Source organism: Myotis nattereri, assembly GCF_964212035.1.
Source record: "Myotis nattereri genome assembly, chromosome: 14".
Lineage (NCBI taxonomy): Eukaryota > Metazoa > Chordata > Mammalia > Chiroptera > Vespertilionidae > Myotis > Myotis nattereri.
The window spans coordinates 61,807,981-61,834,285 of NC_138089.1; the positions used below are offsets into that span (position 1 = coordinate 61,807,981).

Below are 26,305 nucleotides of genomic sequence, written 5' to 3' on the forward strand. Positions count from 1 at the left end.
AGTCGCTCTTTCCTATAAAGTTCATCATCTTTCCATCCAAGAAGCAGGGCAAGCCTGATGAAGAAATCTGAGAGGGAGCACAATCCTGTGTGTCCCCACGGTCCCCCGGGACGGCCTCTGCTCTCAGGGGCTCCCTTCTGCTCCTGAGCCACATGTGCTGTTGATCATATAGCTTCCCCAGGCTCTCTGCCCAGCACAGCATCACAGATCTCCCCTCCACCCCAGTCCACCACCGAACACCGTCACACAGGCGCTGACGTCAAACTGACGTAAAATAACAGGCATCCTGAAACTGTCAGTGCAGTTTTAAGCTTTAATAACCTCAGAGGTATAAAGCTACAAGAGACACCATTTGAAAGTTTAATTCTTTAAAGGACTTTTCTGGCCCTCTGAAGATGGCAAAAGTTGGACTGAAATAAAGTTATTCTCCATAATTTACTAAACTAGATTAACATAGAAAAAATTTAAGTAATTAAACTTTGAAATGTTTCTTATAAATTTGTATCTTTATGCTTTATAATCTCTATGGTTTTAATGCTTTAATGCTTAGAACTAAGACTTCTGGGGTGCAATGATATTGAGAGCTGTGGGCCCCCAGTGGGCTACTTAACCTCTGAGCTTCAGCCCGGCATCTGTAAAATGGGTATGACGGCAATAGCGTGGGACCGGACATCACAGTAAATGCTAGTCATTCTGATATTGTTGTCGTTGCTCAAGGCGCTGCATAGAAACCCAACGATGCCTGTTCAATCAGCACCCTATTGACAAATATTTGCATTATTTCCTACAGTAAACACCATGGTGAGAGGCACATCCTGAAAACTAATGCCTTATCCATCTTTTTATTCCTCTCCCCTGTTCCCTCATGAAAAATCGAGGCCCAGAGAGGGGTTGTGCCCAGCCTAAGGACACTCAGGAACTGGAGCCTCAAATCAGGCTTCTGCCCACTATACAGTACGGTTTCTACTTCCTATGAGATTTCCATTCCCCATACCCCCTGCCCCCAGTTGGGCCCATCAGATCTGAGGGGAGCGGGGGGGGGGGGGGGGGGGGCGGGGGTGGAGCTTGGGCCTCAGGCTCCCCGGCCCAGCCTCCCTGGAAGGCAGCTTCCACTCCATGCGGGTGGTGCGTGTGGCGTGAATGCTGGCCTGCAGAGCCCTATTTGTCCCTTGTGTACTATTTTTAGCTCCTGTGGGTTTCCTGTAGGAACCCAGTCCAGCTTCCAGGGCCTCTGGGTTGGAAGCCATGAGCAGAGTCCATTCAGAGTGGCCGGGGAACACTGTGGGGGTTCTCTCCTGGAGCCTGAAACCCCAGGGCTCGAGATTTAGCTCTGGGGGAACAGGAGGTAGGAAGCAGGGATCCCCCAAGTCGGAATCAGCCTGGATCTGTGGCATCTTGGACGTAGCCTGGGCTGAGCAGCCTGGGCCTGGGACAAGCGGCTGGGGCCTGCTGGGAGCTGGCAGTCTCTGACCATGTTGGCCCCAGGCCTGGCTCAGAATAGCTCTGGGGTTGTGCTGGGCTGGGCGACACCTATGTGTGTGTAAGGATGCGCTCTGTCCCACGGCATCTGCGTACACAAGAGTGCACGTGCACTTTGCACTTGCCTCTGTATGTGCCTGGGTGTGGGTCTCGGTGTGCACACTCCATAGTGCATACGTCTGTGTCCGTGTGAACGTGTACACGTATGCCCATGTGCAAGGCTGCCACCTGACTTGTGCAACATGCAGCTCTGCTAGTGAGTTCTGTATTGGATGAGTCTGTGTGGCACGAGTGTGCAGGGGTGTGGGAGTGGGTGGGATTGGACAGGGCCCTTGGCTGGTTGTAGGTGCCGAGGGTAGGTGGACCAGTAGAGGGCTCTCTCCGGGGCACTACACATCACCCGGCCCCAAGCTCAGGATGAGCTGAGAGAGAGGCTGCGCAGGTCTTGCTCAATCTGGCAGATAATAAAACTGAAGTTGGCATTGCCCATGAGGTCACCCAGTGAGTGGAAAGTGAGGGAAGCCTGACCCCCAGTCTCCAATTCCCTTGGATGTGGTCGGACAGGAAGTCTGGACTCTGGGGAGGAAGCTGACGGGCCCTTCCCTTCCTGCTTGAGCCCAGGCAGCACTGCCTTCCCTCAGTTACAGGTACAGCTGAGGGAACTGAGGCCCAGAGAGGGTCAGGGCTGCCACAGAGGCACCCAGCACAAGACCAGATCCTCCTGCTTAGGGATCCGCCTTCCCCATTGGTTGCAAATGGTGAGCCCACATGCTCCCGGGTGACCTTGCTCTCTCCACAGGTGGCCACAGGCCCTCTCCAGCCCTGAGCCCCTCCTCCCAAGCCCCAAAGACCCCCTTGCCTGCCCACTCTCATGTGTCAGGGAACCCACAGACCCTCCAAGAGCCTGCTCATCTGCTAGAACCCCTGGAACTGGCCACGCACCCCCTCCACCAGGCTCTCTCTTCAGCCCGGCAGGATGGGACGTGCCTGCCACAGCCCCAGACTTGCGTGGGGGGTTGGTGGGCCGCTCTGCTCTTGCACTGCCTCGGACGGGCCCTTCTGCCCAAGTGTTCTCAGCAGTGAGAGGCAGAGGTGGCCCCGTGTCACCCCCTGGAAACCGCGTGCTACAGCAAGTGATGGGGCACCGGCCTGGCGGTCCGGTCCAGGGGTACCGGTCAGACAGTGGGTTCCTTTGTTACAGGCGGAACCTTGGTCCCTCCCCTCGGGGAGGTCCTCGGGACTAGGCTTACGCCATCCTTTCCAAGGTCGAAGGCCCTGGCGCAGACAACCACTGGCTTCACGCTGGAGACCAGGAGTGGGGGGAGGAGGGCTTCCCAAGGTCACAGGCAAGAGGGGCGCTGGCCGTGCCGCCCTGCCCAGGGGGGTCGAGGAGGTCACGGGCTGCACCCCAGGCCGGCAGGACATCAGAAGGGGGGCAGCGGGGGTGGGGACTGGGAAGGCCCTGCCAGGGCGAGGAAGCCGTGGCCCCTGCTGGCTCTCCTCCGAGCCCTTGCTCGGGAAGCGAGGCGAGCCGGGCTGGAGTGACTTTTGCGTGGAGCGGGAGGGTCAAGTCACCCCTCCTTCCCCTCCCCGTCTTTGGCTCCCAGGAGCCTTGGACCCCGAAGGACACCAGAGGGAGGGGAGACTGAGCTCAGGAGAGACCTCGGGCGCGGGGCGGTCGTTCGCCACGCCCCACCCCCAGGCCAGCTCCGCCCCTCGCTCCCCGGGGGCGTGGCGAGGGAGGTGGTGGGGCGCGGGGGCGTGGCGAGGCGCGAGAGGGCGGGCTCAGGGGCGTGGCGAGGAGAGGAGGGGCGGGGCGTGCGGGAAGGCGTGCGGCCGCTGGGAGAATCTGCGCTCCGGCTCACCGGCGCGACCCGCGCGCACAGGTAAGGGTGGGTGGGCGTTCGCGCCTGTGGCGGGCTCCCCTGCTCCGCGCCCTCCTCGCTCCGGGTGGGACCTTCGCCTCCGCGCCCCCTCGGGCCGCCGTGTCGCCGTCCCTCTCCGGCCTCTGGGTACCTGCGGCCCGAGTTTGTCCGAAGGTCCCACCCCGCTTCGACCTCCCTGCCCCGTGGTCACCCGACTGGCTCGGGAACAGTCCCCGCCCCCTCCCTCCTGGCGCCGCGCCGGCCGAGGGCGCATTGCCGGGGGCTTGGCCCGGGCCTCCGCTCGCCGGAGAGGCCGCCTGGAGGAGGTGACGCCGCCGGGTGTTGCCCGCAGTGAGAACCGCGCGGGCTGGCGCCTGGTGGTTGGCCCGGGAGCCCATGTTTGGGGAAATCCAATGACTGCGTGTGCCCGGCCAGGGAGAGGAAGGGAGGTTACGAAGTTTGTGTCCAGGCTGGGAGCGGAGGAGCCTCTAGGACAAGAAGCTTGGGACCGACCGGGGACGTGGGGGGCAGAGCCAGGATGCTGGGGGCGAGGCGGGGTGGAGACTGCGGGTCAGCTGTGAGGGTCAGTGCCCCCTCCCATGGGCTGCTCCTCGCTAGCTGTCCGCCCACCGGGCTGGCAGGTTGATCCTGGGGCGCCGGGGCGGCCCAGGAACACTTCTCCACAGCCAGCAGCACTTCCTTGCCTGTCCAGACCGGGAAATACCAGAACGGGTGCCATGACAGGGTGTGGCTGAGGGGCCAGAGGGCAGGGGAGGCCTCGGTGACCCTGCCCGAGAGGGACCCAGCGGGGACTGAGGCCAGCAATGCAGGGAAGGGAGCAGGTCTAGCTGCTGGGTAGACTGACGCGGGGACAGGCAGCTGACTCACCTGGGCATGCCGGGACCGGCCAGTTCCGCTCACTCCACCCCTTCTGAGCATGAAGGCTGCCTGGGGAGGTAGGAGGCTGGGCCGCCCGGAACTTGCTGTGCGTCCTCAGGTGAGTCGCCCGGCTTCTCGGAATCACTTGGCTCAGGTGAGCGGCCAGGCTGCTCAGAACCACTTGGCTCAGGTGAGCGGCCAGGCTGCTCAGAACCACTTGGCTCAGGTGAGCCTGGGTCTGACTCCTGTACGCGCTCTTCACATAGTGTACCTGGGCTCTCCTGTTCCTTCCTGGCCCTCAGTTTCCCCATATGTGCAGCACGTGCAGCCTACCACTGAGGAACCTTACACTTGGATGGAGAGCGAGGGCCATGCCCTTGACCAGAGAGAGTGGGTTGGTCAGAGAGGGGAGGACTCCTGCTAGGTCCCTTGCTTGTTAAAGCTCAGCACCTCCTCCTCCCCTGCAAACACACACGCACACTTACCCATGCCTGGCCTCACCCCTGCCCTTACCCTCTCCTCATCACCTCCAGGATGCAGCCCATGCTCCTGAACCTGGGGACCACCAGACCAGACCCCCAGCCTCCACTGCAGCCTTCCCCACCCCGGCCTCACCAGCCAGGCTTACCTCCTGGCCTTTCCTCCTGACAGCGTGACTCAGTTTCCTAGGGTTAGAGGTCCCCTTGGGGGCCCCAGGCAGGTCTGAGAGGTGAGGGAGGCTGCGGACCAGGTCCCCAAACCCAGAGCCACTCCCGTCCACCTGCTGATCCTTTTGGGAGGAGTAAATGTTTGAAAAGCTCTGCTCTCGTTGGAGCCCATTTCATAGAGGAGGTGACAGGCGCAGAGAGGAGCAAGGCTGCGGAGACGCTGGGCATGGCCAGCTGGGCAGGGGCTACAGGGGGTCCGAGCAACTGGGGTATAGCCATAGCTCCAGGGTAGGGGAGCAGCTCCCATCTGCAGAGAGAGCCGGGCAGAGCGAGAGGGGCAGAGAGCTCTTGTCCTGAGTGCGGCATTGGTGTGGATGGGGCTGCCGGCCCCCAGGTGAGTGTGGGGGTAAGACCTCCCCGCTCGCCCTGATCTGGTTCCCCGTTCGCACCTCCCATCCTGGTTGCACTCTCCTTCCTCCACCGTTAGCCACTGTCCACCTCAGCTCAGACCCCAGCTGCCTGCCAGCTGAGGGTGCAGAGATCACCCCACACAGGGCCTTTCCATTCCGCCCGTTTCTGGAGGTATGGGTTGCACCCCTGACCCCTTGTCTGGCTCTCCTGGTCCTGCCTGAGCTGACCTGGAACAACTTGCCCATCCCCCCGGGGGGCCTTGGGCTTGCAGGCAGCTGAGAGAGAAGCCTGGAGCCAGGCTCCAGCTGCTTCCCCTTCCTGCCTCCCCCTCCCAAGGCCTCGCCCTCCTGAAGCCTAGCAGGAAAGGTGGGGCGGGAATGCCTGGGCCCTGGGCCACATTCTGAGGCACCCGCCCTGCTCTCCCCAGCACCCGTGTCCTGGGGGTTGTAGGCTCCTTGTGGCTGGAGGGGGAGGGATGAGACTCCTTTCCCCTGGAGTCTGCCTGCCCATCACCAGCTGCCCCAATCACGTCTCTTCCCCCCTTCTCCCCAGGTCAGCTACTTCAGAGTCTCGGAGTGGCAGCGCCAGGGAGAGGCAGAGTTGGGCATATGACCTCCTTTGCCAGGTGAAGCACCAAGTCTGGTGAGAGAGGGCTGTGTCCACTTGGAGGCTGTGGCCTGGCTATGGGCTGGGTTTGAGCCCAGGCCCCTTCCTGCCCCTCCCTTCAGGCAGGAGGCCACCTTCCCAGCTGACACCACCTGCTTGGAGGGCCCCTTACTCCAGGGCAGGTAGTGCAAAGGCTCGAGCCCACCTGTCCTCCAGGAGGACCCATCGGCAGGGTAAGCCAGGTGCGGGTGCCTGGAGTGTCTGGCTCCGCCCACCTTGACCTCACCCTCTCACTGCTTGGCATCATCTCCTCTGCAACCGGTCCACCTCCCCGGGGCTGATGGACACCACTCCCCGCTGAGGTCCTCCATGGCGCTCTGTCGGCCACCCGCAGGGCTGGGCCCTCCTGCCCATGAGCCTTTGCTCTCTTGGTCCCCACCTGCCTGCCTGGTCCTCCTCTCTGCCTTTTTTTCTCTTTTTTTTCTTTTTTCCGAGAAGGGCGGTGCCCTCTCTGCCTTTTTATTTTTAATTTTTATTTTTTTATATTTTATTGATTTTTTACAGAGAGGAAGGGAGAGGGATAGAGAGTTAGAAACATCCATGAGAGAGGAACATCTATCGGCTGCCTCCTGCACACTCCCTACTGGGGATGTGCCCGCAACCAAGGTACATGCCCTTGACCGGATTCGAACCTGGGACCCTTGAGTTCGCAGGCCGACGCTCTATCCACTGAGCCACACCGGTCAGGGCCTCTCTGCCTTTTTATTCTTGCCTGTCCTCCATGGCTCCAGCAGAACCCCGCGAGGCCCCCAGACGCCTCCTTGCTCGCCAGCCCTGTGGGGTGCAGGGATCCTGAGCCATGGCCTTGGGAAGGCTAGGTGGCTCCTCTGCCAGCACGTCCTTCTCTCCAGACCCAGGGGGGAGGGCTGGGTCGGCACCACTCAGTGTCCCTTGAGCCCAGGAGGGAGCAGGCCAGGGCTGCTCCCTTTGCAGTTCTGGGTCCTGCCTCACGCTCCTCAGGCTCCCTTCAGCAGGGCCAGGTCGAGAGGGGGCAGGGGGCAGTGGCCAGACTGGGAACTTCTCTTCGAGGTGGCCTGGGCTCATCGCTCCATTCCAATGTGGGGCAGTCACCGGCTTGCTTCTGGTGCACGCCCGAGGGGGCCGGCATGGACCCTGTGGCCCGCACCTCTTGCTCTACTCGGTGCCCCATTTGCAGGCGCTGAGCCAGCACACGGGCATGTGCAGCCCCGAGGAGGCGGCCCTGCTGCAGCTGGAGGAAGTCTTCTCGGCCACCCTCGCCCGGATCAGCAACCGCGTTCTCCAGCCGCTGCTCACGGCTGGTGTGTCCCATTTTCCAGGGGGGAGGTGGGGACACAGGAACTGTCCTGGGAGCAGGAGTTTCACCTGGTTGGGCCTCTGAGCTGCAGCTTGAGGGAACTGGGGTCCTGGCCCCAACAGCTGGCTGCTCCTTAGAGAGACCCTGAGGGGCCAGACCGTGATCCCCATCCTAGTTCAGACCCAGCTGTGCCTAGAGATGAAATGCCACCCCTTCCAGGGCGCAGGCTGCATTCTCATCTCGCTGTCCCTCAGGGCGTGACATGAAGCAGGTGTCCCCTCCAACTTGGGTCTCACTGCGAAGTGACCTGGGGCAGGTGCCTTCCTCGTGAGGGCTGTGTCCGCACCTGCAGTCCCCTACGGGAGACCGCGGGGTGTTAGTGTACCCGGGGCCCCTGGGTCCGCGGTGCCGTCCTGTTTGGTGAGGAAGTACTTGTGGTCACACCTCAGATGAGCCTGCTGGTCCCCTGCTGAGCTCAAGGGGGCATGTGGGCTCCCCATCCTCTCCCAGGTCCCAGGGATGCAGGACCCTGGCCGCAGCTCCAGGGCTGTGGGGTGCCGCTGGCCCTCTGGTGACCCCCCTCACTGTGTGGGTGTGCCCCCAGAGCCCTCGGACCCCCAGGGCAGAGAGTGCCTGCGGCTCCTGCAGCAGCTGCACGGGTGCGCCCAGCAGCTGTGGGAGGTGACGGAAAGGAGCCTGTGCGCGCTGCGGGAGCGGCTGCGCCACCCGGATGCCATCGGCCTCGAGTCCCTGCTGCTGCTGCTGGAAGCCGATCATGTGCTGCAGGTCCACATGGAGTAAGGCAGCGAGGACGGTGTCAGGGCCCATGCCTGCCTGGGTCAGCGCTGGCGCAAGGCGCTGGGCTGAGCCTGGGGTGGGGCCCAGCGGGGTGGGCTCACAGGGTCGGCCTTCGTGGGCTCAGGCACTAGTCCTGCGCAGACTCAGATACCCCAGGCCTGAGCCGGGGGCTCCCCGGGAAGGAGGCGTTGGTGAGTTAGAATGGTCAGGGCCCCAGGTCGCCTGTGCCTAGAGCCAGGCCACTGTCTAGGCCCTCAGGGCTGCAGCCACTCAGAGTGGGATCCGGGGATCCCAGAAGGGCAGGGGCCGGGCCTGCAGGGTGCCCTGTCCTGTCTGCAGGTACATCGAGTCCTACACGAGCTGTGTGGTGGTGCAGGCCTTTCAGAAGGCAGCGAAGCAGAGGAGGTGAGCTTGGTGCTGCGGTGGCCTCCGGTGGGGCATCTGGGAAGGAAGTGGGGGGAAGCTCTGCCCCAGAGCAGTGAGCGTCAGGGCCCATGACAGCCTGAGCTCTCCTGGCTCGGACAGCTCCTCACTGATCTATAGGAAGAGGGAGGCAAACCTAGCGAGCAGCTGCCAGGGATCCAGAGCCAGGGGTGACCCTGGGGCAGGGAGGGGACACGCCTACCTGGGTGATGGTTGTGCTCACCACCCACTGAAACGCTGAGCTGTTGCCACCACATCTCCCGGGGCCACTCAGGCTCTGCGGGTACCGGCTGGGGCGAGGGTTGGCGGCTGGGACAGGTGCTGGGAGCCGGGGGTTCGCCAGGGCAGGGAGGCGATGGTGGTGGGCGTGGGATGCAGGAGTGACGGCGGTGCGGGGCCTCCTCTCTCAGCAGGTACTGGCGGGGCCAGCGGAAGGCCCTGCGGCAGCTCCTGTGGGGTGTGAGTCCCGAGGGCTCGATGGGCACCGCGCTGGTCCAGGCCCTGCGCCAGCCGCTCACCCATCACGTGCAGAAGTACGCGCTCCTCTTGCTGAGCCTGCGGGACACCATCGGGGCGGTGAGTGGCAGGGGCCAGGGGCCGCTCTCCAGCCTGCGGCCTGTGGGGAGGCTGAGCTGGGGAGGCACAGGGCCCTGGCTCAGGACACCTGCGGGACTCGGGGACCCTGGTTTGAGAAGGACCTGGCCAGGCTTTGGGGACGTGGCCCTGTTCTGAGGGGGGTGAAGGGACATGTGTTTGTCCGGGGCTCATCTGAGGTTCTTGGCCCTGCCCTGGCGGAGCTGGCAGAGACCCAGGGCGCAGACGAGGAATCACAGACTGGGTGTGAGGGCCCAGGGCCAGGCCCAGCTGGGCGGCCTGGAACGTCCTGCTTCCCTGGAAGACCTGCGCTCCGGCCACGCCCCCGGAGCTGTGGGGAGAAAGGGTGCACTGGGGCTGGGACGCAGGCCAGAGCCGGGCGGCCCTGGGGGAGGGGGTGGGGGGGGCAGAGAAGGTTCTGAAAGGCCCTGCCTGGCTGCTCTGTCCCCTGCAGTGTCACCCTGCCCGGGAGCTGGTGGTGCGCGCGGCCACCCTCTTTGGGGACCTCCATTCCTTCATGAAGCAGGCGCTGGACCAGGCCGAGGCCACGCAGGCCCTCTGGCTCACCCTGAGCAGCCGGCTGCGGGTGAGGGTGTGGCCCGAGGGCCGTCAGGGAAGGAGCTTCCTGGGGCAGGAACCTGTGGGTGGCTTCCCCACTTGGAAGCGGGCTGGTGGCTGAACCAGGTGGCTGTGAGGTCCCTCTGTCGGCCATGTTCACCCATTTGCTGAGTGCCTCCTGGGCCCGGCCGAGAGCTGGATCTGGGCAAGAATGGCCAGCCGAGCTGACCCTCTCTCCTGGGATGTCACCAAGCGATTGCACCCCCCATGTCCCTACCGACCATGGCACGCACTGTCCCTGCAGGGGCACAATCCCTGTGCTAAGCTTGGGGCCTAGCATAGAGAATCAGGAGAACGGGCGCGGGGTGGGGGGGTCGGTGAGGGAGCAGGAGTTGCCAGAGTTGCCAGAGGGAGGTCAGGTGAGAGTTGATAGGGGCTTGGGTGGGGCCATGGCTCCATGTGAGCTGGAGAGGACAAAGTGATGCTTCAGGGAAATTTTGCAGCCCTGTTGGGAGTGACTGGGAATGACCCCAAGCCTCGGGCCCGTCACTGTCCACCAGTGTCCATGTGTCCTGGGGGCCTCCAGCAGGTGGGGGAGGTAGGGGGTGGAGGCAGGCAGGGGAGTGGCTAGTGCATCCAGGATGGGTGCCCAAGCCCTGCCCCCCTCGCCAGGATGCCCTCTGCACCCCTGCTCGCCGCCTCTTGCAAGACAGCCAGGACGTCCCGGTGACGGTCACCCCGCTGCGGGCAGAGCGGGCGCTGCTCTTTGATGACGTCCTCGTCCTTCTGCAGGTGGGTGGGGCCGACCAAGGTCTGGGCGTGGGGCCTGGGTCTGGTTGGGGAGAGGGAAAGGGAGAAGCAGGTGGGAGTAAGGCTCCTCCCCAGGCAACGGAATCCATGGAGAGGGTCCTGCAGGGGCTGGTGGGGCCGAGCTGCGTCTCCAGAAGCCTGTTCTGGTGGCTGAGACGGGGCAGGATGGGGGGGCCGGGCCTGGGCTGGGAAGGGGCCCCCTGGAGGCGGGGACAGGTAGGGGTGGTGAGGGCTCGGCTGAGCTGGTGGGACGAGCAGCGTGGGGACACGGAGTGGGCCCGCCCGCAGGCTGGTGGCAGGCTGGTGCGCGGGCCCCGGAGGAGGAGGTGAGCGTCTGGTCTGGGCTCTGGATGACACCCTGTCCTGTCTCCCAGGGTCACAGTGTCCACAGCTTCGACCTGAAGCTGGTGTGGGTGGATCCTGAGCAGGACGGGTGAGCAGCCTCCTCCGACACCCCACGCCTCCCCTCCTTCTACCCTATGACCTGCCTGTACCCCAAGGCTCTGACGGGGGCCCTCCCAGCCCCGGGACAGAGCGGGGCCTATTCGCCACTCCGTCCGTCTAGGTGCGCGGCTCACCTGCTCACTCCGGAAGAAGAGTTCTTTTTTGGCTCCAGGAGCCCCCAGGACCTGGTGAGTGGGTGAACTGTGAACTGGGGGGTGGGGCCGAGGGAGTGAGGGAAGGAGAAAGGAAGGGAGGGGAGGGCACAGGTATACAACCTGAGGCTCCGTGGGTGAGTCAGGCCTCTGGGGTCAGGGTCAGAGGAGGTCAGGGGTCAGCCTGGGGTCAGTCATCAGAATGCCATGGAGGCAGGTATTTCTCTGTGGAGCCAGTGCTGGTGGTGGTGCCTGCCCCCACCCCCGGGCAGGCCCTGGAACTGCGGACAGGGAGCTCAGGTGTGGAAGGAGGGCCCTAGGGCGCAGCGTGGAGTGGTTGGGGATTCCTCCAAGTGGTAGACCGGGCTGGAGGTGGGGGCGTGGAGAGGGTCGTGCTGGGGTGACCCCAGAAGGCTCTCTAGCGGGCTGCCTCCAGCGACGCGACCTGTCCTGTGTTTCCCGTCCCATCAGGTGGTCTGGCGGCACATGGTCACCCAGGCCGTGTGCCAGGCCCTGCGTGGGAAGAAAGACTTCCCAGTGCTGGGGGCGGGCCTGGTGTCCTGCGAGACCCCCACCTGCCGCTCTGGGGCGTACACCTTCCTGGCAGAGGGTCGGCTCTGCCAGGCCACCTACGAGGGCGAGTGGTGCCGGGGCAGGCCCCACGGCAAGTGAGTGACGGGCTCCCGGGGCAGAGGGGCAGGCAGGACCCACATGGGCCCCATTCCTCGGGACGGAACCCAAGGCTCTTGTTCCCGTGGTCAGCTGGTCAGTTCTGCTTGACCCCAGAGTTTCCCTTAAGCCCCATTGGACAGGACTGGCCCATAGTAGGTCTGTGACCCGTAAGTCAGTGCTGGTGTCACACGAGCGTGGGGCAGACGTCCGGTGGCCGCCCTGCAGTGGCCTTCTGTCCCCGGCGGCAGGAGAACAGTCCTCACATCGTAGCACCGTGTGGCGGAGGAGGCGGTGTTTGCACACATCCTGTCTTCCTCCGTCCTCACCAGACGCTCGAGCACGAGTGCAGGCGTGGAGAAGGTTTAACAGCCTGTGGGCCGTGAGCTCGAGAGGAGGGTGGCGGGGTCCAGTTCGAAGGGAACCTGGGCCGCTGAGAGCCGGCGGCAGGGCCGGCTGGGCGCCCGTGTGTGATGGAGGGTGGGTCTGCTGGGCTTGACGCCCTGGCCTCGCCTGTGTTCCAGGGGAACCCTGAAGTGGCCAGATGGGCAGAACCACGTGGGCAGCTTCTGCCAGGGCCTGGAGCACGGGTAAGGCTGGGGCCGATGCCGGAGCGTGTGTGGGCAGGAGAAGGGCTCGTGCCCCTGCCCACAGCCTGGCCCCATCCTGGATTCCCAATCCCCGGCGGCCCAGGGGTACAAAAGGGAAGCCGAGGCCCTGCAGCAGGCACCGTGGGGGAGTGGCCCGGGGCCAAAGGCGCTCCCAGGGTGCATGGGGCCGGTGGGGGTGTCCTGAGAGGGGCCCCGGGAAGGAGGTGGCTGAGCACCTGTGAGACTCCCCGTCGTCTGAGAAAGCCCTGGAGGCAAGGCCACTCCTGGGTGGCCTGGAGGGTATGAAGGGGGGTTTTGGGTCAGGGCGGCCCTGTGCCAACTCCCTCCGCCCACCCACACTGACAGCTTTGGCATCTACCTGGTGCCCCAGGCCTCTGAGGACAAGTTCGACTGTTACAAGTGCCACTGGCGGGAAGGCAGCATGTGTGGCTACGGCATCTGTGAGTAAGTGACCTGGGCCCGAGGCGGGTGGGCTCCCGGTCCAGGGACGCCACTGGGCCGAGCTCTGGGAGGCGGGACCACCCGCTGTGCTCTCTGCAGGTATGGCACTGACGAGGTGTACAAGGGCTACTTCCAGGCGGGCCTGCGGCACGGTTTTGGGGTCCTCGAGAGTACCCCGCAGGCCCCTCATCCCTGCAAGTACACGGGCCACTGGGAGAGGGGCCAGAGGAGCGGCTACGGGATCCAGGAGGACGGCGACAGGTGCATGCCCCGCGGTCTCCCCAGGATGCGAGGGGAGGGGGGCAGAGAAAACCCTCACGGACCACACAGCCTCAGCCACAGGCTTCCTGTCATGGGAAGTCCGTTCTGTTTATCCCGAATCTCCGGTCCTCCCTCCCCTCCCCTCCCTTGGCTGTCTCCGGCTCCGGAAGCTACTCTGGCCCCTCGTGCTGTCTGGAAGGAGCTCTGGCCCCATCTGAGGGTCGCGGCCCCTCCGGGCTCTCTGGGCTGACACCAGGCTCAGGGTCCCCAGCCGGGCATTTGGGGCTTCGCCTTTGACCTTGTTCCCGCGATGATGCCATGTGCCCCTCCACCTAGTGGACACTGACCATCCCTGTATATCCGGTGCACCCCCTCCCTCCATGGCCCTGCACATCCTGAATGGCACCCACTCCATCTGCCCTGCCTGCCGCCTCCCCCAGGAAGCCTGCCAAGATGCCCTCCCCCAGGCAGGCTCTCTCCTTCCTCCACCCTCTTGGGGGTCCTGACTTCACCTGCCTGGTGTCTGAGTTGAATGGATTCAGGTGATGTCATTGCTCATCTGCCTCCATCCCACCCCCTCACCCCGGTGATCACCCCCTACACACACACACACACACACACACACACACACACACACACACCAGAACACACAGAAGGTACATGGGAACGATTCTCATTCAACTCTGGCCACCTCCCTCCTCCCCAGGGGTGAGCGCTACATTGGCATGTGGCAGGCAGACCAGCGCCATGGCCCGGGGCTCATTGTCACCCAGGCAGGCGTCTGCTACCAGGGGACCTTCCAGGCAGACAAGATGGTGGTGAGTGGAGTGACCCCCGGGTGTCCTGTGTCCTGAGCTCCCTTCTCTCTGCACTGGGGCTGAGTGCAGCCCCTGCTCCGGGACCTGAGGCCCAGCTGAGGTGGTCGGGGGTGGGTGAGGCGGGAAGCTGGGTTCCTGGGTGCTGGGCAGGATTCCAGTCCTGCACCCCCGCCCCTGGCCTTGGCCGAGTCCCTGGCCCTCCCGGCCTCGGTTTCCCCACCTGCTTGTGGCAAAGGCTCAGACAAGCAGGAAGAGTGAAGGGCGGGGCCGCGGCAATGCCAACATCCGTGGGCCCCTAACCGGACGCCCAGCTCTGGACTCGGCTCCCAGCACAATCTCGTGGGACCCCCCAGTGGCCCCATCATGGTCCCTCGTGTAGGGATGACTCATGTGAGGCTCAGGGACGTCGAAAAACTGCCCACTGTCGCATCCGCTGAGTGGCAGGGCTGAGACTCAGACCCGAGGCCCTGAGCCGGGCACCTCGCCAGCTCCCACTCCGCCAGCTCCCACCTGCCAGCTCCCACTCTGCCAGTACCCACCCCGCCAGCTCCCACCCTGCCAGCTCCCACCCCGCCAGCACCCACCCCGCCAGCTCCCACCCCGCCTGCTCCCACTCCGCCAGCTCCCACCTGCCGGCTCCCACTCTGCCAGCTCCCACCCCGCCAGCTCCCACCCCGCCAGCACCCACCCCGCCAGCACCCACCCTGCCAGCTCCCACCCCGCCTGCTCCCACCCCGCCAGCTCCCACCCGCCAGCACCCACCCCGCCAGTTCCCACTCCGCCAGCTCCCACCTGCCAGCTCCCACTCTGCCAGCACCCACCCCGCCAGCTCCCACCCCGCCAGCTCCCACCCCGCCATCTCCCACCCCGCCAGCTCCCACCCGCCAGCACCCACCCCGCCAGTTCCCACTCCGCCAGCTCCCACCTGCCAGCTCCCACTCTGCCAGCACCCACCCCACCAGCTCCCACCCCGCCAGCTCCCACCCCGCCAACACCCACCCCGCCAGCACCCCTGGGCCCCAGGCGTTGTTGCTGTTGTGTTTGTTTGTTCACACTGCATCTTGTTCTGGAGAGGATTGAAGGAGGGAAAGACGAGAGTGGGCGCATAAACTAGATGCAGAAATAGGAACAGAAATAGTGTCCCACTTGGCTGCAGGCTCCCCGGGATCCGTTCCGCTGTCCCCTGCCTGAGTCAGTGGCAGGAAGTGGGTGGTTCAGGAGAAGCATAGTACTTCCTGAGCTAGGGGGCGGAGGGGGGCTCCCCAGGAGGCTTCCTGAGAGAGGCCCCGGGAGGAGGAGCCAGCCCAGGGTGGTCCAGGGTGACCGGGATGAGGTCCAGGGGCTCATGTGCGGTGCACAGTCGGCCGAGGGCTGGCATCCCAGCCAGCACAGTCCCGGAGGTGTGACAGGGTCAGGACCCTGCTCCCCACGAGTCAATGCCACTCCCCTTTCCTACTCCCCCCTCCCCATGTCTCCTGGCCCTTCTGAACCTGACTCTCTTGCTGGCTTCCCTCCCCAGGGCTCAGGGACCCTCCTCTCTGAAGACGACTCTTTGTATGAGGGCACCTTCACCAGGGACCTGACCCTCCTGGGGAAGGTGAGAGCCAACTCTCCCTGCCAAGGCCAGGACTGGAGTCTGAACCTCCCCCTGGGACCCAGGGCTGAGGCTGCAGGCAGTGGGTGGAGAAGGCAGGGAAGGGCCTCTCCCATCCGCCGGGTTACCAGGACCCTCCTGCTGCGGGGTGTGGTGTGATCCTGGTGGGAGTCGAGGAGGGAGGGTGGGCCCGTGCTGGGGCCTCCTGGCTGCGTCCTCTGCCTGTCTCCTCGTTGGGACCCACCCTCCACCGACATCACCAGTGCCTCGGGCAGGTGCCCTGGGGTCTTCCTACCCCAGCTGACCCAGCAGAGGCAGTGGTGTCCTGAGGGGCCCTTTGAAGAGTGGGGCTAGGAACGGAACAGCCCAGGCAGTAGCGCATTGCCCCTCCCTGGAGCCCCACGCCCTCCCCGGAGCCCTGCCCTCCTCGGGGCTTGCTGCACTCCCCCTCCCCCCCGCCCACAGTGGTGATGCTCCCCGAGCTGAGTCCCTCTTCCCCAGTTCCCGTCAGAGGTGACCCTGGGGGAAGGGCACAGCCCTGGGTGGGGGAGCTGCTGGGGGTGGAGGACCGTGAGCCCCTTGGGTGGCAGATGAAATGGGTGGAGGGAAGGCCACGTGGGATGGACAGGCATGAGGCCTGTTGTGATTGGATGGAAGGGCACCTGGACAGACAGACAGTGGGCAGACATCCCTGCTTCCCTCTCTGGCTTCCAGGGCAAGCTCACCTCCTATGGCTTCACCCTGGAGGGCTCCTTCGGCAGCGGGGCCCAGAGGGGACTGTACACCCAGGGCGTGCTGGACATGGCGACCCTCCCGCCCGACCCAAGCAGCACCTGCAAGAGGTGAGAGCCTCGCCATCTGGCCCAGCCTATGGGGTGTCTGTGTCTGTTTCCACCCCAAGGGCACAGGTCTCATCACAGAGCTCAGGGCACACAGCCCTTAACTCAGAGACTTGGCATCAAGGACCATGTGGCGATGACTCCATGTGCCACAAAACTGGAGGAAAATATTACATGTAGGCTTTGCTTAGACCTTGCTATTTTTCTAGGAAGAATACAAAACAGTGTATAAAGCAAAACAAACAAAAACAAGAATAAAATAGAAAACAAAAGTGTGAGTTGAGCTGGAAAGAAAGGGGGTGCAGACGGGCCCTACAGTTACGGTTGAGCAGCCGTGAGCCGAGTTCCCCAGCAGCCGAGGTGAAGAAGGAAATTTGCTGGAGCCAGGGCAGGGGGTGCTTCCCCCTCAGATCTGGTGGAGAAGGAACCAGGGGCGGGCTGGTCAGTGTGCGGCCTTGACTCGGCCAGGCTGGCTGTCCCCACTCTCCAGGGGCCTGGACAGGGTCCCGCCCACCACAGCTCCATTTCTCCCCCTGCACCCCCACGCCTTCACCGCAGGCAGCTGGGCCTGGGCGCCTTCCCTGTGGAGAGCCGCTGGCGGGGTGTCTACGGCCCCTTCCGGGACTTCGTGCGTGCCGGCTGCCCTGGGGACCTGCAGGAGGCGCTGCTGGGCTTCCATGTGCAGAGCCTGCAGGAGCTGCGCGAGTCCCAGGAGTACCTGTGCTGTGAGAGGTGAGCCCGGTGCGTGTGCCCAGGCACCCATGGGGACACCCAGAAGGCTTCCTGGAGGGGGTGGACCTGGGCTGGGTGTGGCTGAGGACGTGTGCACGGTGCCCAGGACCCCGCTGGACGACAGTGTGGGCAGAATGGAAGACATCCTGGAGGAGGTGGCACAGCACCGGGAGCCCGAGGCCCTGCAGCAGTGTCTCCGGAAGGTGAGGCCCGAGGGCTGGGGACCTTCTCACGGCCCCTGGTGCCGACCGAGGGGCCAGGTGTGGGCCCCTTCTCCTCAGAGGGCCTCCTCAGGGTGCACTGGGCGCAGTCTCGGGGGTCTCGTCGGGCCCGCTGGGCTCCAGGCCCCGCCCTGAGCATCTCCGTTGCTACGCACTGGCAGGCCCTGAGCAGCTCGCTGCACCCCCTGGGGAAGCTGCTCCGGACGCTGATGCTGACCTTCCAGGCCACGTACGCAGGCTTCGGGGCCAACAAGCACCTGCAGGGGCTGGCCCTGGAGGAGGTGAAGCAGCACGCCCGGGAGCTCTGGGCCGCCTACAGGTGAGCCCGTGGCACACGTGGGCAGCCACTGCCTGTGGCCCAGGGGAGGGGCTCAGCCCTTTCTGCGCATCGGCTGTGCCTGGAGCCAGGGCGGGAATGTGCTTCCCCCTCGGGTCTGGGTGGAGAAGGAACCAGGGGGTGGGCTGGTCAGTGTGCAGCTGGGGAGCAGAGGGTGAGTGATGATGGCCAGGCCCGATCAGGCCCTGGGCTGACCCCTGACCCCAGGGGAACTCTGACCCCACTGAAGGCTAAGCCCTGGACTCAGGCCCCCTTTCCAGTCCCGGCTGAGCTGCACCCCGAGAATCATCACAGAGGGGCCAGGACTCGGCCGGCCCCTCACCCCTGAGGTTTGGGAGGCTGTGTGCCCAGGTCTGGGGTGGAGCCGCCCTTGGTGACGGAGGGGGAGCTCTGGTTCTGTGGGAGGTGGCGGCCACACTGTCCCTTTCTCGTTGGCTTGCAGGGGCCTGCTGCAGGTTGCCTTACAGCGCAAGGGCGAGGCCCCGGAGGAGGAGGAAGACGTGGAGACCAGGTGGCTTCCCAGGCCCCGTGGGGTCTGTGGGTGCTGTCCCCGGGCCAGTCAGGTTTGGGGTCTAGGGAGGCCTCACACCTTGGCTCCCGGGCCCCTCGGGGAAAGGAATGATTCTGGGGAAGTGTTGGGAGTGAAGGCTCGGACCGAGCGTTGTTCATAGAGCTTTCAGGGGTCAGAAGGACCCATGATCTGTTCCATGAGCAGAGCGATGACCCACAACCTCGGTTCCAGGGAGGGGCAGTGCCCCAACTATCTCTCTGTCCGAATGTGTTAATCCAGCCCCATCTCTCAGAGGTGCCCTCCTACCTGTGCACAGATGGGGAAACTGAGTCCTGGCAGGGGCCGAGTCTGCGGTCACACAGCAAGTTACGTGGGTCATTAAGTCTGTCCCCCCCAGACCCCGAGATCAAACTGCACAGTTTGCTGTCAGATTCCAGGCCTAGAGATGCTGATCGGAGAGGCCCCGCGCCACTGCATTGCAGGAGGCCTGGGAGCGGGGTTAGCATTAGGGGGACTTCCCCTGGAGCCCCAGGAAGCACAGAGCACTGGAGGCAGGAAGGACTGTCCTGGAAGGGCTGCCGAGGCTTTGCTGCCAGTCGCTGTCCACTCGGGGCCTCGGTTGGCTTTCGGTGAAATGGGATTAAAATCCTGCTCCACTTGCCGCGCAGGCTCTCCAGGCACACGGAGCGGCCGGCGGCAGAGCCATCGCTGTGCGGGCCGAGCACAGGCTGGCCGAGGGCTTCCTCGAGGGAGGAGGCTGGGGGCGGGGACACTGTTGTGGGACAAGGAGCAGGATGGGCTCGTTGGAGGGCAGCTCAAGTAGTGACCAGCACCAGACCCTCCTGCTGACCCCACACTGTCCTGGTCACTGTCACTCAGGACCCGGCAGGTGCACGGAGTGGTGCTGCCTCTCATGCTGCCCAGCTTCTACTCGGAGCTCTTCACGCTCTACCTGCTGCTTCACGAGAGAGAGGACAGTCTCTACAGCCAGGGCATCGCCAGCCTGAGCCTCTTCCCCGACACCCAGCTTCTGGAGCACCTGGATGTGCAGAAGTAAGCCTCCCAGCGGAGGGTACACCCGCACGTTGTCTTTAGGAGAAACGGGGCATTAATTGGCCGAATGTCCATCAAGGTCGAGGTTAGGGGCGTGTCTGACTCAGGTGTGGCTGGATCTAGGTGCTCAGCTGCAGGGAAGCAGCGTCTCTGTGTTGGTCTGTCTCTGGCTCCCCCTTATGGTGACGAGTATGGCTTCAGCCCCTCAGGTTTAACCTCTCCCAGCTCAGTCCCCTCACTGTCTCCCCTGCCCAGCAGCTCCCGCAGAGCCCCCCGAGTCCCTCACTGGCTTGGCCTGGGCCTGAGTGCTCCCCGAAGGCTGGCTGTGCCCAGAGTGGCCAGGGCCACCTCGGGGTCTACACCGGGGCTGGGCAAGCTCGCCTGCTCCTGGCTCTTGGACTGAGAGTGGGGGAGGGGAGATCCTCAAGGGGAAACCGAGCACCTTCCAGGGCAGAGCAGGGCCTCCCTCCACCCACAACACCTTTCTCCTCCGCATCCCTCCCAGCCACGGGTCCTCGGAGGGGTGAGGGCACGGACGCCGCTCCCACGCCTGGTCTTTGTCACTCAGGGAGGGTGCTCCCCCCAAACCCCGTCTCCCCTCCATCTTGGGGAGTATTTCCTGCATCTGACCAGTCACCAGCCCGGAGACCAGGTGCCGCTGGCTTCCCAGGCGTCTCTCTCCCACACCCTCCAGCTGCCAAGTCGCCTTCATGCTGGGCCAGAGGGAGGTCTCCCTTCTCCAGGAATCCCTCGGCCTCTCCCTGCCCTGGGCGGCACACACGCGCTCGGGGCTGCCATGTGGGCCCGTGTCTGCACTCGGCCCTGCTGGGGACACAGGGGATTTGCCCTCTGACCGCAGACCCTGCCCCCTCCTCTTGGCAAAGCGTCCTGTTGCGTTTTTTAAATTTCAGGCACCTGTGGCCCCGCGAGGACCTCACGCTGACGACCAATCAGGTGAGAGAGCAGGCCTTGTACATGCCCAGGGAGGGGGGCCTGCACCCCGAGCTTAACCCCAGGTTTGTGCCAGCTTCCCAGCTTCTGCCTCAGGCTGCTGGTCAGAGGCTGCAGAGGCCGAGGAGGGGCCGAGGGAGTGAGGAGGGGACGCCAGGCTTCCCCGGTGGGTCTGACTTCCCTGGGGGTGAGGGTGCAGCGGATGGCCCACAGTGACCAGGCTCGGACCCAGGCTCCACCTTTTCATGGTTCTGTTGCCGTGGGCCCAGCGTCTGATCTCTGTGCCTCCATTTCCTCGTCGGCTGCAGTGCTGGCTGCGGGGGAAGTGGGCTGGCCCTCCCCAGGCAGCAGCAGCCTCTGGGCACCTGTTAGAAAAGCAGATTCTTGGGCCCCCAGACCTACGGTCGGAAACACGGGGAGGATCAGGAATTGGGGTTGAGAGCCACTGACATAGGCCATCGGAACTGGGCCCAGCCAGCGGCCCAGGCTGTTACGATTATTATCTTCTTTATCCATTTTGATCCTCCCAACCTCCTGCCAACCATTTTCCCCATTTTACAGCTAAGCTGAGGCTCACAGCAGAGCTGTCCCATGCCCTCAACTCTCTGGGCAGGGCTGTGCTGAAGCCACTGATGGGGATGGGTGGGTGGCCAGGGAGGGGACGCGACAGAGCTGGGGGACTGGGCCTCACCAGCTGCTCCCCCCGCCCCACAGAGACACTCCCTGGTGTCTGCCACCGAGTGTTTGCAGAAGATCATGTGAGTCTGGGCCCTGGGCAGGGTGTGGGGAGGCGGGCGTGGTGGCCCCCGTTGGAACTGAACCTGGCCCTTGATCTGCAGCACCACAGTGGACCCCCGGGAGAAGCAGGAGGCGCTGGAGAGGACATACGAAGAGATCGAGGCCACGGTGTCCCAGGCGCTGGGCCAGGAGCACAAGCTGCCCATGGACGACCTGCTGCCGCTGCTCATCTACGTGGTGTCGCGCGCCCGGTGAGCCGCCTGCGGAGCGGGTTCCCCCCTCCCCCCCCACCCCCCTCCCCCCCTGCCCCCCTCCCCCCCGCCCCCCTCCTCAACACACTCTGAACAGCAGTCTGTGAACGTCCCTGCTTTTCTTAGTATCTTAGTGCCCACAGGCACACTGAGGGCCAGAGAGAAGTGGGTCCCGGGGCGCCACCCCGGTCCCGTGGGCGTCCGAGCAGAGCAGGGACCTGGCCCAGGTGTCCAGCCTCCCAGGCCTGCTGCTCCCCCAGCCGCTCGGGGCCTGTCCCTGGGGGCCCCCTTCTCCCTCTCACTGCGGGTGGTTCTCCAGCATCCAGCACCTGGGAGCCGAGATCCACCTGACCCGGGACATGATGGACCCCAACCACACGGGCGGCCGGTATGACTTCCTGCTCACGGCCCTCGAGGTGAGGGACAGAGATGCCCTGGCCACTGGGGCAGACCCCTCCCTGCAGCCGCCACCGCCATTGGAATGAGCTCACTCCCACAACACATGTGCCTCCACAGAGGGACCCTCGCAGAGCCCTGGACCTGTCCTTGTGAAAAGGGGCTGGGGGCGGCCAAGTGCATTCCAGCCCGAGCACCCCAGGGCCCGAGTGTGGTCCAGACTGCAGTCCAAGCACATGGGGAGGGGGGTCCATTTCCTTGCAGCCTGTGGTGAGGGCCCAGGTGGAGACGGTGGTGCAGGCCCGGGCGGGGGGTGCACCTGGTAACCGCCCAAAACTGTGCAATGGCTGGGAGTGGGCAGGACAGCAGCCTCACCCTCCCCTCCCCTCTCCCTCCAGTCCTGTTACCAGCACATCCAGAGGGACGGACGACACGCATCGACTGCCCACCTGCCAGGACTCCAGGGAGCCCTGGTAGCTCGGCCTCCCCTGGACCAGGCGTAGCGCTGAGCAGGCCACGTGGACTCCCGGGCTGCAAGCAGGCCCACCCTGGCCCGCGTGGCCCAGAGCAGAGGGCAGGATGGCCCTGTAGGTGGTGCTCTTGGAGGAGATGAGAGTCTCGCGGGGAGATGCTGCCGCAGCCCCGACTGGGATGCGGGAGAGGGTGACAGGTGGCCCCAGAGCCGTGGTCTCCCTTCCTCTGCCACTAGACCCGTCTCCAGTGACCTTGACCTGCAGTGGCTCGCAGGCTGCGGGGGAGGAGCCACTGGCTTCTCCTTGCCTGAGCCTTGCTTCCAAGTCCTTGAGCCTCAATGTTGCCATCTGTAAAATGGACTTGATTGTAAAGGGCCTTTCTCTGTCTCGCTGGAGTCCTTCTGAAAGCCTGGGCTGTACCTGAGATTCTCACGTCACTGTCCGTGTCGCCGGTTTCCTCACTCCTGGGCGGAGGCTCCAGGTGACCCCTCTGTCTACCAGCCTTGTTCCCACAAGTGGTCCCCGGGGACCTGTCTCCTTCCCGCCTGCTCCAGGTGAAGCCTGGGGAGAGGGCAGGTTTGTCAGCTGCCGGGCCTACCCTGTGCCCTACCCTGGTTGGAAGCAAGTGGCCGCTCTGAGGAAGCCCAGCCCTCCTGAGCCCAAGGCTGAATCCCCACCGGGAGCCTGTGGCTGTGGGGGAGGTGGCTGGGGGCACCCACAGACACTCAGATGATGCGGGGCAGCGGGGGAGAGACCCAGGGCCCCCCTGCGCTGCCACCTACGGAGGAAGGGAGGGCGGCCGTCAAACTGGTGTCACCCAACGAAGGGTCTTGGGTTCTGCTCTCGCCAGAAGCCCCAGTGGGTCCCCACGGAGGTCCCGGGAAGGGGGCCGAACTGATGAAGAGTGAGGCTACCCAGAGTGCTGTGGGCATTCACGCTTTTCCAGGACTAGGGCACTGACCAGTATGCTCACCCTCTCCCAGCTAGTTCTCCGCCTGGACCAGGGCGAACCCTGCACCTCCCAGCCCCGCCGCCTCCTGCCACCTCCGGGACAGGGCCCTGGAGGAGCGCAGATTCCCCAGGACCTCCCACCCGCCTCGCGGGCCTTGCCCAGAACCCGCTGAACTGACCTCTCGGCCTCAGGAGAGTGGGGGCCAGCCAGGGCGGCATCAGACCTTCAACGGAACGCGAGGCAGGCGGGGCCTTTGCCTGAGATGGAAACTGACCACGGAGGTCAGTGCCCGTTCACTGAAGAGACGCCCAGAGCCAGGCGCTGGCTGCCGCGTGGGTGCCTCGGGGAGGCCGGTGAGATGGTGGCCGGCAGGGAGCCGGTGTGACCGCGTGGCCGCTGCAGGGACAGCACTGGTGTCCGCTCCGGAGTCGGCTCCCAGGGACCCCGGGGTCTCAGGGTCGCCCACCGTGCCCTCCATCTTTCTGGTCCCACCCGCTGCCCCTCCAGGCTGAGGTCTCCTGTGAGCAGGGATCTTGAGGAGGTAGAGTTCAGGATGGATCCCAAACGGGACTGCTGGGCCCGGGAGGGGAGGGGCGCCCACGGGCCGCTTTCTGGGCGCCGCAGGGGCCTGCCCGCCCCGCGAGGGCAGCAGGGAGGGATGAGGGTCGCCGCCTCCCGTTGCCACCAGCGCCAGGTTACGGACCAGTAAGTGGCGCCCAGTGGGTGCGCCGAGCGTGCTTAACCGCCAGGGGTCGCCCTTGCAGCGGGTCCGCGTCCTGCAACCCTGGTCTGTGTGTGCCGGTCCCCACGCGTGTCGTTTTAAAGGCTGGGGCTCCTGCCTGAGCGGGAGGGTGCTGCACAGCTGCGGGCGGCCTCCCCACGCCTGTGCCCCGGGGTGCGCGGTGGTCCCCCCACCAGCCTTCTGTGCTGCTTGCAGCCACCACGGGCTGGGCTCCCAGGGCACAGGGTCCCACTCCACTGTCCTACCGGGACTCCCCCGTGGGAGCCTCCCTCGCGTCAGGAGAAGCGTGACCTCTACTTGACACCCCACGGCCACGGTGCAGTCGCGGGCGGGCTCCCGGGGCGCCCGGCAGGGGACACAGTCCTTTCAGGACCCGGCAGGCACCCGGCAGCCCTTTGTAACCAGAAAAGCCGGCAAAAGTCGAATCCCGCCTGGAGGCGTCTCTGCTTGTTCGAAGGACTTAGACCAGTGGTTCCCAAGGGGGCCCAGGCCCACAGGGGGCGACTTGGGTTTTCATGGGAGCAATTCGAGAATGAGTTATTAACAGTGAAGTTTTGCATTTCTTACGGTTCTAGGGGCCTCATATACAGTATATAAATATATTGACATATTTGTGCATTTCAGTTCTCGTGTTTTGAAACTTTGCTATTTTTTCATATCACTTTATATTATTTTTTAAAACAATTTCTTAGTGATTTCTTCCTCAGTCCTTCAACTGTCCTTTCCTTCTTTTATTTTCCTCTCTCATGGATGCCATGTTCTTTGGAAGCTTGTTCAGACCAAGTGAACAGTGACACACCTGGGCCCTGGCCAACATCAGGGCAGCCTCAGCTCGCTGGCCCGGGCTGTTGAGGATGATCACTGTCCCCAGGCCCCCTCCTGCCAGTCAAGCTGGAGTCTGCAGTTGCTGGTACGCCTGCCACACCTGGGTTAATCCCTGGGGCAGAGGGAGCCGCCTGGCTTCCTCAGGCAGAAACCGCTGGTGGGTGACAGGGTTTGTTCAGCTGGCTGCATCCAGGCCCCGGGGGATGTGGCTGAGGTCCTCTCTGCAGATCTGTGGCTGCAGGTCCCGTCCGCGATGGCTGCTGGCTGCATTAACCGCCAGGTGAGGCAGCGGAATGACATCGATGAATCAAAGGAGTGAATTCTACTTCCTGTGCGAGTCTTTGCAGAGAACAATTCTCTCTACTCTGTGGGCTTTACTTCCCTCAGTTCTGCATCCTTCCCTCTTCCCGACTCAAATCCTTACAAGCCTTGGGCACTGTCCTCCAAGGCAGCCCTTGGGGCTGGGAGGGTCATGACCACTAACACCACTCGGTATAAACCCACAATTATGTTTTTTTAAATGTATTTTTATTGATTTAAGAGAGAATAAGGGACAGAGAGAGAGAAACATCGATGAGAGTCATTGATCAGCTGCCTCCTGCACGCCCCACACTGGGGATTGAGCCTGCCACCCAGGCCTGTGCCTGGGCCAGGAATGGAACTGTGACCTCCTGTTTATAGGTCGACACTCAAGCACTGAGGCATGCCTGCCGGGCTGTACAATTATGTTTATTAAGGGAAAACCACAAGCAGAGAAGCTGCACACCCAGAGGTGGGCTCAGGCCTGGCACGGGCACAGTGGGAAGGTTCCAGAAGCTCCACACCTGTTGCACCCTTCATTTTAGAGGCCAAATGGAAACATTTGGACAATTAGGAAATCCTGAAAGCCTCCTGGTCGGGAAGTGGCTTTGTGAAAAGGAGACCCTGATGCCCAGCAGCTGACATCAGTCTGGTTCGTGTTGACTAACTCAGCCAAGCTGGGCAGGCCCTCTGCTAAACGAGGAGGAACCAAGCCTCGAGGGATGTTTACTGCCTCGGCCCTGCTTTGCGTGGGGCTTTATCTGGGAATTCCTCCTAAAGCAAAGTGCTCGTGCCATAAGCAAACCCTCTCTTCATCCGACAGAAACGCTCTGTGTCTCACGTTATAGATGCTGTTCCAGACCCTGGGCTGCTCCGGGCGCCGAGGCAGCCAAGGTTTCTGCTTCACATTCGGCCTCAGCCTGGACGTGGGCCCTGGGTCTTCCTGGCCCCGCCCTGTCTTAGCCCACCTTTGCCCGTTTCTCTCAAAGCTGGCCTCCAACTCAGGAGCTGCTTTATCTTGGAGACCCTTCCATAGATTGGAGATTGTTTCTTCTTTAAAAACAGAACTATTGCCCTGGCCGGGGAGCTGCGTTGATGAGAGCGTTGTCCTGATACGCCAAGGTTGTTGGGTTTGAACCTGGTCAGGACACATACAAAAAACGAATTAAAGAATAAATAAGCGGAACGACAAATAAGTCTCTCCCTCCCTCCCTCTCTCAAATCAATCAACAAATGAAAAGAAAGCTGTTTTCTCTTTGTTCAAATTGAGAAACTTTTTAACTGTGCAGCTTACTGGTGCTGCTCTCTGCATGCCCCACTGTGCAGCTGAGCTCACCCCGCTGTTGTGGTGGGTTTACTTTGGCGAGTGTATCTTTCCTTTCTAAAATTTCCATTGGGCTTTCCTTTATAACTTCCATTTCTTTGCTGAGCTTTGTGGAGAGCGGCTACAGTGTTTGGACAGGTTGAAGCCTCGGACTATTGAGAGGGCACTGTCCTCTGGTGGCAAAGCCACGTGCAAGTCCCAGCTTGGAGGGCAAAGCCCTCCCAGCACAATTACAGCCAAAGGCGATCGTTGTAAGCTTGACCT

At 63.5% G+C, this 26,305-nt stretch overlaps 1 protein-coding gene across 3 annotated transcripts; it reads left to right on the forward strand.

The window, feature by feature from the left end:
• The first annotated feature begins 3,295 nt into the window (after positions 1-3,295).
• ALS2CL (ALS2 C-terminal like) lies at positions 3,296-22,320 on the forward strand. 3 transcript variants are annotated; one of them, XM_081106392.1, is made up of 27 exons: positions 3,296-3,365; positions 5,834-5,906; positions 7,104-7,227; positions 7,828-8,020; positions 8,361-8,426; positions 8,855-9,020; positions 9,493-9,624; positions 10,269-10,388; positions 10,781-10,839; positions 10,972-11,038; positions 11,474-11,670; positions 12,196-12,261; positions 12,628-12,726; positions 12,823-12,984; positions 13,691-13,802; positions 15,322-15,399; positions 16,111-16,238; positions 16,794-16,967; positions 17,074-17,170; positions 17,350-17,507; positions 17,968-18,036; positions 18,916-19,089; positions 20,001-20,043; positions 20,755-20,798; positions 20,880-21,029; positions 21,349-21,445; positions 21,824-22,320. In XM_081106392.1, exons 3-27 carry the CDS (start codon positions 7,125-7,127, stop codon positions 21,926-21,928), a joined length of 2,859 nt encoding a protein of 952 aa, XP_080962518.1. In that variant the 5' UTR covers positions 3,296-3,365; positions 5,834-5,906; positions 7,104-7,124; the 3' UTR covers positions 21,929-22,320. The 3 variants fall into 3 exon arrangements, with proteins under 3 accessions (XP_080962518.1, XP_080962517.1, XP_080962519.1); XM_081106393.1 differs by having other exon boundaries at positions 3,344-3,365; positions 21,349-21,417; positions 21,824-22,316; XM_081106391.1 differs by lacking the exon at positions 5,834-5,906 and having other exon boundaries at positions 3,299-3,365.
• The last annotated feature ends 3,985 nt before the right edge of the window (positions 22,321-26,305 follow it).

What these genes read in the sequence shown, in the direction of transcription:
- ALS2CL (XM_081106392.1), top strand. Translation starts at nt 7,125, where the DNA reads ATGTGCAGCCCCGAGGAGGCGGCCCTGCTGCAGCTGGAGGAAGTCTTC. An exon ending in ATCCAGGAGGACGGCGACAG is followed by an intron (nt 12,985 to 13,690) that starts GTGCATGCCCCG and finishes CCTCCTCCCCAG; the next exon opens with GGGTGAGCGCTACATTGGCA. An exon ending in GAGGAAGACGTGGAGACCAG is followed by an intron (nt 18,037 to 18,915) that starts GTGGCTTCCCAG and finishes ACTGTCACTCAG; the next exon opens with GACCCGGCAGGTGCACGGAG.